This window comes from Mus musculus, chromosome 10 (assembly GCF_000001635.26).
Source record: "Mus musculus strain C57BL/6J chromosome 10, GRCm38.p6 C57BL/6J".
In the NCBI taxonomy this organism is placed as follows: domain Eukaryota; kingdom Metazoa; phylum Chordata; class Mammalia; order Rodentia; family Muridae; genus Mus; species Mus musculus.
Window position 1 is genome coordinate 84,810,981 of NC_000076.6, and position 17,143 is coordinate 84,828,123.

Here is a 17,143-nt window from a genome sequence, read left to right on the forward strand (position 1 = left end):
CACAGGGTTCCACTTGGTGACACGGAGAACATGCACTACTGGTATGGAAGAGCTTCATTTGGGTCACAATCGTCCCTTTATTTATTTATTTATTTATTTATTTATTTTTAATGTGGAACACTACATGAATTTGCATATCATCCTTATACAGGGGCCATACTAATCTGTTTTCTTGTGTTCAGAACACTGGGTAGCCCTCAGTGTTGAATTAAAGATCTCATCTTTATCCCTCTGTTTACCATGAATCTGTTCATGATATCCATCAAGGACCATTTTGCTCGCAATGACATGACCTCAGTGCCCAGCAAGCGATAAAGTCAGTGTTTATCTATCGGATGAGTAAACGATTGAAATGATCCATCCATCAAATATCAGGCTCCTATCATGTGCCAAGGACTATGTGGGACTTTAGGGATTCTGAGGTGACTGGGTGCTCCCCCTAGCCTCAGGGTATTGGGTCACCTAGAAAGGATTGCGTAAGGTATTTACTGGAGCATGAGAGCCAGCAGGATCCGCTCCCTATGCCCAGTCCCAGGAAAGGGCAGGGGACAGAATGCCTGGGACCCCCTTAGTACTTGGCTTTGCCATTTGCCCGAGTCCGGGGGTCATATTCATTTAGGAGACTTGGGTATGAAATGACTGAGCTGATTTTCCTTCAAAGTCATGTTGGAATGAGCTGACCAAGTGCCACCCCCTGCAAGTGGTCACCTTGGGAGGCCTCGTCCTCACTCTACAGGAGTTACAACAGTACTGGACCACTTCCCTGGCAAGGGTCCTCAGAGTGAGTTTAAAGCTACATGAGGACATTTACTCCGTTGCTTAAGATTCATGCCTTATTTTAGCTGAAACCGAAACAACAACAAAACCAAAAAAAAAAAAAAAAAAAACCTCAAAAAACAAAAACAAAAACAAAACAAAACAAAAAAAAACCCAAAAACATAAACCAAAAGGAAACAAAACAAAGGTTGGTAAAATGGGTATTCATCACTTTGTCCCCTAAATTTGATTCCAGTTTTTTTTCTTTCTTTTTGAGTTGTTTCTTAAAATCCAGTCATCAAAGGAGAAATGTTTCCTGCTGGTGAGTTTATTGAGCTGTACGCATGCCAGGCTCCACATTGTCATGTGTCACAGCATTGTTGGCAGAAGTGTTTAACCCTCCGGCAGGTGGATGTCAGTGGAGGCAGAATTCCATTTATATGCCCAAATTCTGGTGTTTAGAATAATTTTTTTTTAAAGAAAACTTCAAATTTTATTTAGAGTTGTTCTATGTCTTCAATGCCTATCACAGAATTAGGACACATAGGCCTCCCAAAGTGTCTTATGGGAGGGAAAAAAAGCCTGAGGAAATCTAATGTCACTTACAGGACATGAGGGTCCAGAACTTATAATTTGTTTTAAATAATTTACAATTATTTTTATGTGCATTGGTCCTTTGTCTACACCATGTTTTTGTGAGGTTGTCAGGTCCCCTGGAACTGAAGTTACAGACAGTTGTAAAACATCATGTGGGTACTGAACCTGGGTCCTCTAGAAGAGCAGCTAGTGCTCTTAACCCCTGAGCCATCTCTCCAGCCCCCAGTACTTTCTTGCTACACATTACTTGTTAAGGTATCAGCATCCACCCTAAAAGGGTTATCAGTCAGTACTGTTGAAGGGAAAATGAAATTTGACGTTAGACAACTTGCTTACAGTTACCATACCAGGAGAGAGAGACAGCAGACAGAGACAGAGAGACAGAGATTGGGACTCTAACTCAGTTGGAAAGTGGACATTCTCTTCTGCAGAATCCGTATCCTGCCCTCAGGAAGGTACAGGATATGTAGAACCATCAACCTTTGTATCACAGAGAGTCAGGGGACCCTAGCATTATCAGAGGCCAACTCTCCAGTCTGATCATGAAGTCTCCCTTTCAGCACTGACCAGTGACTGTCCAGATGTGCTGCCTCTGTTTTGCCATGTGTTAGACATTTCCTTTCTACCACTCTTGTCAAATCATGAATCTCCAGGGTGTACATGCACACACACACACACACACACACACACACACACACACACACACACACACAAAACCTTTGGGCATTTTCCTGTTAGAAATGGCTGCAGAGTGGATACATGATTCGAAGCTTGAATGAGCAGGGCACCTGCAAGCTCTAGCATAGCTTTAAAAGTCTGAAGCGACCTGATCCTCAGGAGCAAATGCAAAAGGACCTACTGACTCAGGAGTGACCCAAGTCAACTTTCCTCAACTCATTGGGCCCAAGTCTGTCCCAGAGGAAAAGAACCGTTTCTGAGACCTTCACAGACCAGAAGCTCGGGGAGCTGACACAGTCCGTTGTTGCTTTTCTTTTCCTTCCTTCCTTCCTTCCTTCCTTCCTTCCTTCCTTCCTTCCTTCCTTCCTTCCTTCCTTCCTCCCTCCCTCCTTCCCTCCCTCCCTCCCTCTCTCCCTCTCTCTTTCTTTTTCTTCCTTTTTAATAATTTTTTATTGGATATTTTCTTTATTTATACTTCAAATATTATCCTCTTTCCTGTTTCCCGCCCCCCCCTTTCTGGAAATCGCCTATCCCATCCCCCTTCCCCCTGTTTCTATGAGGATGTGCCTCCACCCACCCACTCCTGCCTCCCCGCCCTCGATTCCCCTACACCTAGCTATCGAGCCTTCTATCGAGCCTTCATAGGACCAAGGACCTCTCCTCCCATTGATGCCTGACAAGGCCATCCTCTGCTACATATATAGCTGGAGCCATGTGTACTCCTTGGTTGATGGCTTAGTCTCTGGGAGCACTGGGGAGTCTAGATGGCTGATATTGTTGTTCTTCCTATGGGGCTGCAAAACCTTCAGCTCCTTCAGTCCTTTCTCTAACTCCTCCATTGGCGACCCTGTGCTCAGTACTATGGTTAACTGTGAACTTCTGTATTTATAAGGCTCTGGCAGGGCCTCTCAGGAAACAGTTATCTCAGGCTTCTTTCAGCAAGCACTTCTTGGCATCCACAATAGTGTCAGGGTTTGGTGACTGTATATGGGATGGATCCCCAGGTGGGACAGTCTCTGGATGGCCTTTCCTTCAATCTCTGCTCTACACTTTGTCTCCATATTTGTTCCTGTGAGTATTTTGTTCCCCTTTCTAAGAAGGACCAAAGCACCCACACTTTGGTCTTCCTTCTCCTTGAGCTTCATATGGTCTGTGAGTTGAATCTTGGGTATTTGGAACTTTTGGGATAATATCCACTTATCAGTGAATGCATACCATGTGTGTTCTTTTGTGATTGGGTTACCTCACTAAGGATGATATTTTCTAGTTCCATCCATTTGCCTAAGAATTTCATGAATTCATCATTTTTAATAGCTGAGTAGTATTCCATTATGTAAATACACCACATTTTCTGTATCCATTCCTCTGTTGAAGGGCATGGTGGGTTCTTTCCAGCTTCTGGCTATTATAAATAAGGCTGCAATGAACATAGTGGAGCATGTGTCCTTGTTATATGTTAGAGACTCTTTTGTATATGCCCAGCAGAAGTATAGCTCGGTCCACAGGTAATACTATGTCCAATTTTCTGAGGAACTGCCAGACTGATTTCCAGAGTGGTTGTACCAGCTTGCAATCCCATCAACAATGGAGGAGTGATTTTCTCACCAGGTGTTTCTTTCCCTAGGCTGGAGGAAAACTATGAGATTGCTGAGGGCGTCTGCATCCCCCGCAGCGCCCTCTACATGCACTACCTGGATTTCTGTGAGAAGAACGACACTCAGCCTGTCAATGCTGCCAGCTTTGGGAAGGTAAGTCCAGCCTCTCTATGGTCCCAGCACACCCCCCCTCCCAACTTTACATAATTCACACACCTTTAATTTTTTTAATTAACAGTTATCTCAGGCTCCTTTCAGCAAGCACTTCTTGGCATCCGCAATAGTGTTTGGGTTTGGTAACTGTATATGGATGAATCCCCAAGTGGGACAGTCTCTGGATGGCCTTTCCTTCAGTCACCAAGGGCTTTGTTTTGTCTTTGTTTTTGTTTTTAGTAATTTCATAAAATGATAGAACTAAACTATTTTAAAACTGTGTGTTATGGGCAGGCAAAAGGACTCCATGGTACCTGCCACCAAGCCTGAAGGTCTGAGTTTGATTTCCAAGACTCACACGGTAGAAGGAGAAAACTTGACTTTGACAAGCTGACCTCTGTCTGTCTGTCTATGAGTATAGTGACTTTGCCATAATATTTTGCTGCCACAACCCTCACACCGTTATAACAAAACAATACCAAATCAAAGTCTAGAACAAGGCAAATTCAGAGTTTTTGGTAATACTTGGCTGTCAAATTTCAATCAATCGAGGTATATTATAAAGCAAGAAGTCAAGGTGGCTTGCTTGACTTTCCTTTGTACTAACCTGCATAAGTCAATATGTCTCCCCCAAGAGGCAAATGTGAATGCTCAGGCACGTTCTGTGTTCTGACAGTGAGCCTGGGGTGAGAAAGGCAATGGGCATGGTCACATGAATGCCCTGGAGAGACTGGGGCAGTCTGGGTGTCCTCGGCTAAAAGCGAAGATGCATGCCATCATACATTCCAGTGTACGGCAGGTCTCCAGTTAGGTAGTGGTAGCATGGCCTAGAAGGGGCCCAACACGTTGCTATGAGGGGCTCAGACCCAGCAGTGAAGGAAGAAAGCATTCCATGACTCCCATGACACCAGACTTGGGTTGACATCCCTTTGAACTGGCCACAGTGGAAAGGTTAGTGAGGCTAGAAAAGCAGCTTGGAGGAGTTTGAAGAATTAACCTGGAAGCCACTCTGAGCCTCTGCCACCTCGTGGCAAGCAACAGGGTTCAGCTGAGGTGTCTGCGGGTAATGGAAAATAGTGTTCTCTTAGTCACCCAGTAATTCATGTATTTATTAACCACCTCTTGTGTGGGATGACAACTGTTGGTGCTATGAATTCATCTTTGACATTTCTGTGTCCAGATGTGAATAGCCATCCATTAGCTTAATTATGAAGTTAGCAAAACTAACACCATTGGTTTGCTTGTGTAAAGACTCTAACAACAACAACAACAACAACAACAACAACAACAACTTCTGCTGCACAGTCATCCTGGCATTTCCTTGAACTCTTACTTGAGAGGACTTTGGCTGAAGTCTGTTCTTTCCTCTCAGCACCCCAGTTCCATTCCTATTTTAAGCTTTGAGCCTCCTTGTTTAAGATGTGGTCAAGTCCCAAGAGGTTTGTGGTCTAATAGTCACCCTGACTTGGGACTCCTCCTACCACCATCTGTGCTGTCTCTCCTTCCTCTGTGCTGTGCAGTCTGGTGTTCAGAGCCATGTGTAGCTGTCTACGTCATTGAAACTCTCACAAAAGCAAGAGCTCGGCTCTCTACCAGTTGCATTGTCTGCATTGCAAACATTCCAAGGCAGCATGTGGCTAGAGACCACCATATTGGATGGCACCTCATCAACACAGACGGTTGTTCTAGGGGACAGCCCTTGTTACATACCCCCAGGGGGCCACGGATGAAGCGTGGTGTCCTTTTGCTTTCATATGACAGTCCACAGAAAGCCTCTGTGATCTCAGCAGACTGAAGTCAGTAGGAAGATTTCCTTCCTGACAAGGCTTTAGATCAAGCCTTCTTCACCAGGTTTATTGGTCCTCAGCTTACCCAGGAGTCCCAGCGCTTCTCTGACCCACCTTTCTTAGCTTCTCTTTGCCATCCTTCCAGGCCCATTTTTCTCTCCCATTTCATTGTTTAGACACCTCCTGTCAAATTTCTTCTCTTCTTGGGTCTTTGGTCTCTGCTGACATCTTTGACTACCATACAGATGTCTCCAAATGACTCTTCAAGCAGTTTTCCTCCCTGAGGAGTGTGTGCATGCCAGCTGCTTCCAAACAACTACTTAAGACACGTTCACAGTTATCTTTATCATTAAGAACGTAAATGCACAGCTTTGGGCAGCTGCCCTGCCATCAGTTTCAGATGTGCTTGAGTTGGGACTTTCCTAGCTGCAGAGGACAGAAGGGGCCCACCGAGGATCCATGATGAACACACAGTTGCCCAGTCTGAGATTTCTGCCATCTCCTCAAGAGAAGGGAACCCGTTTTCTGAAAAGCTTGTGATACAACCACGGACCCTCGAGCAGAGGCACTCAAACTTATAATCCATCTGTGAACTTTTAACTCAGAGCACGTATGTTTCAGGATTTCTTCTTCATTTTTTAAAGGAAGAAACAATGTTCATAGTAACCCTGTCCCCACTTCAGCTGGCAAGTCAAGTGTCCATGCTGAAACTGTCCCTGGGGAGGCCTGGCTGCAAACCACTTTAGCAGGAGAAGGCCACAGTAAGACCCACAATGTCTCACCATACCATTGGCCAAACTCCATAAGCATTGGCTTCTGGGAATGCTGTCCTGACCTTGGGTCCTGGAGTCATTCAGGAAGTGGAGAAAGGTGGAAGCTTTTAGCTGGACTGTTCTTGTGCCTCCTTTTGCTGGTGGCTTAAGTCATTTTCTGGGTTCCTGGTCTTCCTTACCTCTTATTATTCTTTTGTACATATGTACATACATGATTGAATGTGTTCGGGTGCATGTGTCTGTGTGCCCACACCTTTGTGCATGGGCATGTAACAAAATACTTGGCACAAGTGACTTCATTACAGCTCAAGGCTTGAGGGTAGAGCCTGTCAGGGCAGGGAAGTCATGGTGACAGGAATGGGAGGCAGCTGCTCTGTGGTCAGGAAACAGAGACATGGATTCGGGTTCTCCATTTGATTGGTCCTTTTTATTCAGTCCAGGAGCCCAGCCCATAGGATGCTGCCGTCCACATTCAGGGTGGGTCTTTCCTTCTCAGTTAAACCTCGTGAAAACACCCTCATAGACACACCCAGGTGATTCTAATGCAGTCAGGTCGGCAATGAAGATGAACCCTCATGGCAGTCTAAGCCTGTGCTCGCTGTTCTTCCTATTAATCTATTTGTCTATTCTTCTGCAACACCAGGAACCCACAATTACTGTATGTTTACAGGCAAGCCTGGAGGTCAGGTACTACCAGATCTGTTCCTTTATTTACTTCAACCACCCCTCGCTAACATCTCCTCTTCGCTCACTCTCAGACATGGTTTGGCGTGATCTTTCTGGGCACCCCCACACTCTCTGTGTAGCCATGCTGGCCATGAACCCCAGTCTGCCCGACTGAGCTTCCCAGGAGCTTGCACTACAGGTGTGTGTGCAGCCAGTCCAGCCCCTGTGATTTCTCTCTGTATTGGTGCAGTTGTCTCACTGACTCTCACGGTGACGCCGGACACAGTTGGAACAGTATTACCATAGTTGTTAGTTTTTCTATGCGTTGACTGTTTTCTTTATTCTCATTTTATACTTTGTTTCCCCACTGTTTCAGTTTGATTCATTTATTTACTTATATATTTATTTACTTAGTTAGAGACAAGGACTCTTGCTATGTATCCCAGGTTAGCCTCAAAACTTGCAAATGTCCTTCTCAGTGCTGCGATTGTAGGTATATGCCATGATGCCTATTTTATATCTCATTTTATTGTATTCTTTTACTTTTATTTATTTAATTTGTGTGTGTGTGTGTGTGTGTGTGTGTGTGTGTGGGTAACTGGAGAAACCAGAAGATATTGAAGCCTCTGGATTTGGAGTTACAGTTGGTTGTGAGCTGGGCGCCAAACTCAGATACATGGCTTTTGAGTGCATGCATATTATACGTTATGTTTGATGTGTACACATGTAGGTGTGACGTGTGGAGGCCATGCCTCCCTCTGCTGCTCTCTGCTTTATGTTGTGACACAGACTGTGTCACAGAGCCTGGGGTGTACTGTTTGGCTAGACTGGCTGCCCCGCAAGCTTCAGGGACCCATCTGTCTCTTCCCTAACACTGGGCCACAATGGTTCTTAGCCATATTGGGTTTTGACATGGGTACTGGGGATTCGAACTCAGTTCCTCATGCTTGTGTCGCAGACAGTTTACGGAGCGATCTCCCAGCCTGCCTTTTATTTTAATTGGACATCTTATATGGCTCTACTTTACCTCCTTATTTGGCATATCAGTTATACTTCTCTGAAAAGCTGATTTTCATGCTTGCTGGCAATTTACAGTGTACATTTACAACTAATCAAGCCACTTCAAATGCCATGATGGCACCTCACCAGTGAGCACCTTGTAACGAGTCTCCTTCCTCCCCTGCCTGCTCTTGTACCATTGCTTTGCCATCATTAATTCCCTGCCTACATAGGCAGGTATATAATTTAGTATATCCTTAAACTATTATTTTGAACAAAATGTTATCTAGTAGTTGAATTAAAAACAAGTTTTCACTTTTACCTGAAGTTATTGGTTAGAAAAGAGAGGGACGGGAACTAGCAGTTTTACCTGTATAAGGCTACTTCAGATACTCGTGTCTCAATTATGACATGGAGCCAGGACCTTGTAGCATCGAAGGGTGTGACAGCATTCTTCCGCTTACAGTGGGACATGGAGAAACATCTACTGAGAGCTGAAAATATCATCAGTTAGAGACGTTCAGGATATTGAACCTGCCACCCAACAGAGCTCAACCTCATCTACCTTAAACATGCCCAGGACACTTATTCAGCCTATAGTTGGGCAAAAATCACCCAACAAAGCCTACTCTGTAAGAAGGTGTCTAATAGCTCATGCGATCTGCCAAAGACCTCAACCCCAGTTACTGGCAGCATCGCACACCATCAAATTCTAGTTATTTGCCTTCATGATCTCATGGCTGAGTGTAGCTGTTGCTCCCTCTTCTCTGATCAGCATCACAAGAGAGTATCACCCCACGTTTTCTCTCTCCCGCCTGGAAGAGCATCATCCTGGCTTCTCACAAATGTGCGTCCCTTTTGCTGCACCTCAAAGGCAAAACACAGGAAGTTGAGTCATCAAGATGGGGGCCATCTGTCGACTCTCAGCTGACGAGCCATTTAAAATAAGCACAGGTGGCTCATAGAACCACTCCAGACTATAAGGCTGACACAATTTACAGTCCACAAATTGTGGGACTCTCAGGAGAAGGTAGAAATATGGGAAAGTGTTACAGAGTTTTGACAGTGCTATTTGAGTGTGCAACGAGGCTGTTTAGCATCACAAACTCTGCTTCCAGGAAGGCTTTCTGGGGACTCCAATTTCTCTATTCTACTTGGCTGTAAGCACAAACCTAGAAGAGCATAAAATCCAGTTATCTTAACAATTTTCTCCACACACTGAGTTTCATTTCTGAGGGGCATTAGGAACTTGATAGTATACGCCCATCATTTTCCAGTTGGGAAAACTCGAGGGAGGGATTTTCTCAAGTTGACTGGGTGGCAGGTGCATGGCAGCTGAGATGGATGGTCCAGAGACACAGTAACCAGGAAAAGGGAAGTTGGGCTGCAAGGTGCTATATCTGAATGACTTTATCTAGCCAAACCCTTTCAGTGAGGACTAGAGGTCACTGGTGGTTGGCTCCTCCTTGAATGGCTGTCTCCTTCCTCTTTTCTGGCTTGCCATGCTCAGTAGTGGGGACAGCCAAGTGTGCTTAGGGATCTGTGGTTAACAGCTATGCATACTGGGAACACAAAGAGAACCTCTCTCCCGGAATCTCTTCATTCTGCTCACCTCCTTTCTGGGTTGACCTGGGAGGAGGGATCACTCACGTGCCCAGGAAAGTCCAGGAAATAAGAGTTGTTCTAAAGGCATACTGAGAAGCCTTCTGTCATGATACCTTTCCATTGATTAGTTATTAATTAAAACATTACATATCATTAAAATATTTAAAATTATTAAAAATAATTATACTGATAGTGTGTCTTTCTACTTTAAGTGCTAGTGTATGTTTTCCTTAGCCTTTTGAATATGAAATCAAGTGTTCGTGTGATTGCACATCAACATATTTATTTGTGAATTTGGTTTGCTTAGCATAGTACCACGCAAAAATTTCCAGGTTAGACTGGGCCTAAATCTCAACCCCAGCATTATCCAGCTGCAAGAGCCCACACAGTTTAACAGCTCTGGGCCCACTTTCCTTATCTGTAAAATGGAACCTCAAAAGCACCCATGGAGAGACTGTGGAGGTAATGCCTGTATAAATACCGCTTAGTCTAGAAGCCAGCAAGTAGATGCTCAATGCCTGGTAATTACAATTGTGATTTCATTTTGTTATAGCAACACATCAAGTGCCCCATGTTTTTTTTTTTAATATATATCATCTCTAATAGATGAATGTTCCAGCCCTTCTAGATGCTCTTCCTGCTGAGCAATTTTGAAAACTATTGTTCTAAAAATGTCCCACGTCACAGTCAGCCATCACCACCCGCACGTTTCTCATTATCGTCTGCGCACTTATTCCATATTTTGACTTAACCTGCATCTTATGTAACCCACCCCACTCCAACTAAATCAGTCTGCCAGAACTGTCACAGTCTCACACACACGTGACACGTCATCCGATCAACGCAAGGACAGTCCCCGGTTCACATACAGATGCTTGGACTTCTTGCCCTTCTCACCCACTCCACTTGCCTCACCGTTCACCGTGAGCTTCCCACGCTTGCCGTTTCTCACCGAAACCATCCTTTATCTGGTAGCACACGTGATTTGAAATTCCATTTCTGATCCACTGTAGTCTTCGTGAATTCTCTTGGAGAATTTTCTACAGAAGTAGACCTTCAAAGCTCATGTGTGAGTAGATGGCAGTCAGGAAATACATATATATAACACTTAATACTTGTGTGTGTATGTATATGTGTACGCATGTGTATACATAGATTGGATTGTTATGCCCCGTGGCAAAATTGGTCTACCTAGTACTTCAAGAAGAAATAGAGGCTGTATGTTTCAAAAACTTTATTCCCACCCACCCACCACTAGAATTCAACTCTAAAAAGGGTCTAGGTTTATTGTTTTTTTTAAAAAAAAAAGAGTGACTACCCACTGTGCATCGAGATATAAGTTATTACCAGTCAGATCCTTAACCGCCTTCTGTCCTGAATCCTCACTTTCTCTTGTTTAAATAAAATAATTTCTGAAGTATATTTTCAGTAGGAAGCCCAAAATTTCCATAGTGGTGTGCCACGGTATTAGACTCCAATTTCTGTTTGACAACCCTTTCTTTTCTGTACAACCCAAGTGACCCCTGAAATCAGGATCCACAATTTTCCTTCAGAACACATCTCAGCATGCCCGACTCCTCACAGACCCCGAAGTCTGTCTTCTCTCCTGTGTGGGAGAGATTGTTTTTGCTGTCACCTTGGAATTTCTTTTAGATCATAGTTGGTGACAATTTTTGCCATTTGAGGGCAGGTTGAATCTGTAGAAACTATCAAAAGCCTGGGAGGCTAAGTTTGCAGACCAAGGTGATGAAGGTAGTAGGGTGAGGGCCCAGAGTGAAGCCTGTCTGTAGAGGAGAGGGACTGAGGTGCTATGCGCCATGGCTCGTGAGGCCCTACCCAATACCCCAGATCTGAGGGTGCATGCACAATTGATGCACACCTCACTGGATCACTAGCTGGATCCCAGGTCTCAGATGTGAAACGTTTTAGGGTAACTTGCAATATCAAGAGGAACATGTCTCAGAGAGTGTATGATGCTCAGTGATGCTAACGGGTGTATCTGCTCCTCTGTTTTCTCTTTCCCCATCTTGCTGTGACAGAGCCCCTGTGTGGCCATGTCATTTCAGGAACACATACCTATAACTTATGTTTCTTAAAAGTTTCACCCACAAAAATATGCACAGGTATTCTGCATGCTGGACCTCATATGTTATCCACTCACTACCACCTAGAGCACTCCAGCAGTTCCCAAGAGCTCGGTTCTCCTGGATGGCCCCACTTCCCACCCCCTCCCCGTCCCCCCAAGCCCCCAGCTCTGTCTGGCCTAGCTGAAAGAGAGAAGGGTGGGATTCACGAGTAATTAAAGGGAATTTGGAAGGCTGGGATGTTGCGGAATGTTAGATCAGTAGCTAGAACAGCATGTGGTGTTCTTTAGGCAGGCTTCATTGAATCCATACAAATAAAGAAAGAGGGGCTGCCTGCCCGTCTGCTCATTTATCAAACAGCGAAGCTCAACCTTCACAGCTTCACAAAAGTGTTTTACTGTTTGCTGAGTCTTGCTCCAGAAAATTAAAAGCTGAACAGCCCTCGTGGGGCTGAACCGACCCTGCGTTGTTGGATACTCCCAACGAAATTGTGCCGGGCTTTCAGATTCAGAGACCAGTTGATTATTTGGTGAAAGGAAAGGAGACTCATTTGTAATTTCCACCCCATAAGAAACACTTAAAGAAAGAAAGAAAAAAGAGAGAAAGAAAAGAAAAGAAAAGAAAAAGAAAAAAAAAAAAGAAAACAGCCAAACCTCCTTCCCATAGGATTCTGTTGTGGCTGCATGGAGGAGGTGCCATCCCCAACAACAGCCTTTCTTTGCTTAAAGTGGGAAAAGTCTTGAACTCCACTGGGGTGGGCAAGATGGGATGCATTAGAGCCTGTCTTCTCCCATCCCCCACACCCGACTCTGAACGGAACGTCCCCCTCTTATTTCCTGAAAAAGCCTTTCACTGTTGTCGTGTTGTGTTTGTTGGAGCTTGAGGAGGTGAATATTGAGCCACTAAGTATTTTTAAGTAAAAGAATTTTCAGAAACAGTCACAGAGAGATATTGCTTGGGAAAGCAATGTGTGCCACACATAAGCTTGACCACTGGATTGAATGAGGATCTCTGGAAACGCAGAAAAGGATAGGAACTTTGAGAGCTGATTTGGTTGGCAATGGACGGTGCTAGAGGAAGAGGCCCTGGGGGATGTGGGGTGGGGCTCCTTCCTTCCCTCCAGGCCTGGACCTGTGCCCGCTTGCCTCTCTGGGCTTTCTCTTGCCCTGCACTCTTGCCCTGCTTCTGGATGAGGAAGTCTGAGAAGTTCGAAGTCCAGGCACCCACTGTGGCTCCACTCTGCCCTGAGCCTCAGCTAAGCTCCAGTCTGGGGGACAAACAGCATCTTTTAAGGGTGATGCTCCTGTAGCAGAAGGAGCAAAATCCTTTTTCACAGCTTTCATTTTAGCACATTTTTAAAAGGTGTTAAATGCATGCGGTGCTACACTTCCAAGATAGTATCTATAGCATTGTGAGGGGTTTGGGAAAGGCTCAGTGGTAAAGGCACTTGCTGTGTGAGCATAGGGCATGAATTCAAATCCCCAGCCCTCTTCTAAAATATGTGGCATGTCCAATGGGCCTCTCTTTCCAGTGATGGCCGACTAGGCCATCTTTTGATACATATGCAGCTAGAGTCAAGAGCTCCGGGGTACTGGTTAGTTCATAATGTTGTTCCACCTATAGGGTTGCAGATCCCTTTAGCTCCTTGGGTACTTTCTCTAGCTCCTCCATTGGGAGCCCTGTGATCCATCCAATAGCTGACTGTGAGCATCCACTTCTGTGTTTGCTAGGCCCCGGCATAGTCTCACAAGAGACAGCTACATCTGGGTCCTTTCGATAAAATCTTGCTAGTGTATGCAATGGTGTCAGCGTTTGGAAGCTGATTATGGGGTGGATCCCTGGATATGGCAGTCTCTACATGGTCCATCCTTTCGTCTCAGCTCCAAACTTTGTCTCTGTAACTCCTTCCATGGGTGTTTTGTTCCCAATTCTAAGGAGGGGCATAGTGTCCACACTTCAGTCTTCATTCTTCTTGAGTTTCATGTGTTTAGCAAATTGTATCTTATATCTTGGGTATATGCCCCAGTACAGGGGAACGCCAGGGCCAAAAAAATGGGAATGAGTGGGTAGGGAAGTGGTGGGGAGGGTATGGGGGACTTTTGGGATAGCATTGGAAATGTAATTGAGGAAAATATGTAATTAAAAAAAAAGCAGGGATCAACCAGCTTGCTTTATAAATTAATATTTTAGGCTCTGTGGGCCACATAGTCTCTGGTGCAACTCCCTGATTTTATTTTGTGGCAGAATTCAGCCACCCAAAACACGTAAAACAAACGAGTGGAGCCATGGACAAAATAAATTTTATTTGCGCATGGTGAAAAAAAAAAATAAAATATGTGGCATGGCTGTTCCCAGGTTTATAACCCCGGTGCAGGGGACCAGGTGAGGCAGGGACAAAAGGATGGGTCAAAGGTCACCAGCTTAGCTCTAGATTCAGAAAGAGACTCTTCCTCATAGTAACAAGGCAGAGCGTGAGAGAGCAGGACACTAGATGTTCTCCTTTTGTCTCCATATATACACATCCACATGCATATGTATACACACACCATAGACATACATACACACACACACATGCCACACACACACCATACCATATACACATACCACACCATACACCACATAAACACACATACACACACACCACACTATACACACATACCACACACACAGACATACAACACATACACACACCCCACCCCACCTCAACCCACACTCCCACATACCAGACATATACATACACACACACACACATATATACATATACCACATTATATACACATACCACACACACATATACACAACATACACAACACACATACAACACACACATACTCACACTACCATACACCACACATACCATACATATACCACATACACACACACACACACACACACAAACACACACACACACACACACACACCATTTTGAGTGTCTCTTATGAACACTGGCTTATTTGGTTCTTGATTAAGCAGCTTCACATCTGAGAAACTGTTACAAGACAAAAATAATAAAACAGCAAGAGTAAGCATAAACATCATCCTGCTCGACGATATCTCCTCTCTCCTCCCTCTCTGGACACAGTAGGATCACCTTTAATGGCTAATGAAAGAATCATCCGTTTATTCTTCCGGTTTCTGAGTCCGCATCATCGCCTGCTTGGCTGGCTGCAGCAGCCGGCTGACTGGTGTTCGTTCCTGCTGCTGCCCTAACCCCTGAGCGAGCTCTCTACTTAGCAGCCAGGCTGATCTTTCAGTGGGAGCTGATCCCCACCCCTTTCCTTCTGGCCGGCTAAGGTTTGACCACCTCACTCTGCGAAGGCAGAGTGCTTACAGGGGCCTACAGCCCTCCTGTGGTCTCTCCTGTCTCGTCATCTCCTGTGTCTCTTCCTCCCTGCTTCATCCACACCCACCCACTGCTGCTGCCTGCCAAGCTCCTTGAGCAGGGCCTTTGGAGCCCTGGGTCCTGGAAGAAAGATCCCAGGAGTTCATTCCCTCACTCCCCCACCCCTGTCCTCCCCCCTCTCCCATCACCACTGGGATCTGTATTGTCACAGTCCTCAAATGGTAAACAAAAGAGACTCCCACCTCCACATTTCCCATTCCCTCGCCTGCACTTCTGACCTCTAATGTGGCAAGTCTCTGGTTTAAGGCAGTGGGAGCCATCTCTACTTCACGCTGAGATGTCCGTTCAGAACACACACTGTTTCTATTTTGCCCAGCTCCATTATCCTCAGGGCCTCACTCGATGTTCAGGTTGTAGCACGTACTCAATGACAGCTTCTGAGACAGTCTAAGCCATGTTCCATGATCCAACCTATTATGGTTATCAAGGCCACACACTGCTGACCACCAGGAGGAGTCAAAGGAAATGAGGCTGCAGATTCGGGTTCCCATAGAATCTTAAGGTAGAGTCTAAGGTAGGCATTGATAGAGCTGAGTTGGCCATTTGCTTACAAAGATCCTACGGAATGCTAGCAATGAGGTTCAAAAATAAAGTGCTTACCCAAAGTGGATAAGCCCCTGGGTTTTGTTCCCAGCACTGAATAAACAAGGAGGTCAGGATTTGGGAAAGACTAGTCAACAGATGCGAAGTTTTGCTCAGACAGAGTACAATCAAAATGTCTTTTATACAGCACGGAGACAAAGGGGAAACGATGCATTACGTTCCCGGAAATTGCCATGAGTGTCTGTTTTATTGAGCGTAGTGTCCTCACTGCACACGTGTGTGTGGCAGTGCTTACCCTGATTTGTCTACTCTGTCTGTTTCATGATACATATGTATTTCAGAATACAGACCATTATCGCAGTCAGTGTTCTACGTCTGTGAAGAGACACCATGACCAAGGCAATTTTTATAAAAGAAAGCATTTAATTGGGGGTTTGCTTGCAGTGTCAGAGGTTAGCCCATTATTATCATGGTTGGGAGCGTGGTGGTAGGCACGGCAGGTAGGTGCTGGAGAAGTAGTTGAGAGCTATATCCTGATCCATACACAGAGAGGCGGGGAGAGGAGAAAGAGGAGGAGACTGGACCCTATCTTAGCTTTTGAAACCTCAAAGCGCACCCCCAATGACACCCTTTCTCCAACAAGGCCACAACTTCTCATCCTTCTAATCCTTTCAAGTACTACTTCCTGATGAGTAAGCTTTCAAATACGTGAGTTTATAGGCATCACTCTTACTCAAACCATGACAACCATATTGCGCGCCATAAATGCATAAATTTTCCTTGGTCAATTTAAAAGCAATCACACAATCGCATTTGCCATTCAAGTGGCTCAGGGAGGATTTCTGAGAGGAAATAAGGTCAGAGCTGAGACCTGAAGGGTGCATGAATATCAGTCAGACAAAGGAATGATGGACGGTGCCAGACCATGAGCACAGCTATGGAAAAATCCAGAGTGAGAGAGTGGTGACTCTGTGAAATCTGGAATCAGTTCCAGATGGCCAGAGCACCGGGTCAGGAGAGGTGAGCTGGGATGAAGGGGGGGGGGCATCTGGGGGAGCCTGGAAGGGCTGGGCTTTGTCCAGGGGCACCATGAGAAAGTGGTCATGGTGGAACGTGACTGGAAGCAGGGCAATGAGAGGCTGTGGCCCTAGAGATGGGCAGAGGTGGGTAGAATCAGGATGTATTTGAAGTTGAGGGAAGGCAGAGTGTTGCCATACTATAGGGGACAGAGCTTCTGCTAAGGCAGGCAGTCCTGGAGGGTGTCAGAGGGTCCCCAGGACAGGCAAGAATCTGGCTTGTTCCTTCTGCAGACACACTTGGGAACTTCAAGTATCCAAACAGAATGACTGTATGTACATGTGTATTTATGTGGTATGTGTAAGTGTATATATGTGCATGTATGTGAGTGTGAGTATGCACATGTATGTATGTGTGTATGTATTTATGTGGTATAAGTGTATATGTATGTGTACATGTGTTAGTATGTGTGTATGCATGTATGAGT

General features: G+C 45.2%; 1 protein-coding gene and 1 long non-coding RNA gene across 9 annotated transcripts in view; one reads left to right on the plus strand and one right to left on the minus strand.

Annotated features, from left to right (window-relative positions):
* The window catches only part of Rfx4 (regulatory factor X, 4 (influences HLA class II expression)), a 150,503-nt gene that overhangs the window by 54,945 nt on the left and 78,415 nt on the right, over positions 1-17,143 (plus strand). For all 6 annotated transcript variants that reach the window (XM_030245278.1, NM_001024918.1, XM_006514115.4 and 3 more), the window contains exon 4: positions 3,656-3,779. In XM_030245278.1, coding sequence (XP_030101138.1) covers positions 3,656-3,779 — 124 coding nt within the window. The remainder of the gene's footprint in view (positions 1-3,655; positions 3,780-17,143) is intronic.
* Gm40728 overlaps positions 1-17,143 on the minus strand; it is a 69,553-nt gene that overhangs the window by 13,032 nt on the left and 39,378 nt on the right. The window lies entirely within an intron of this gene.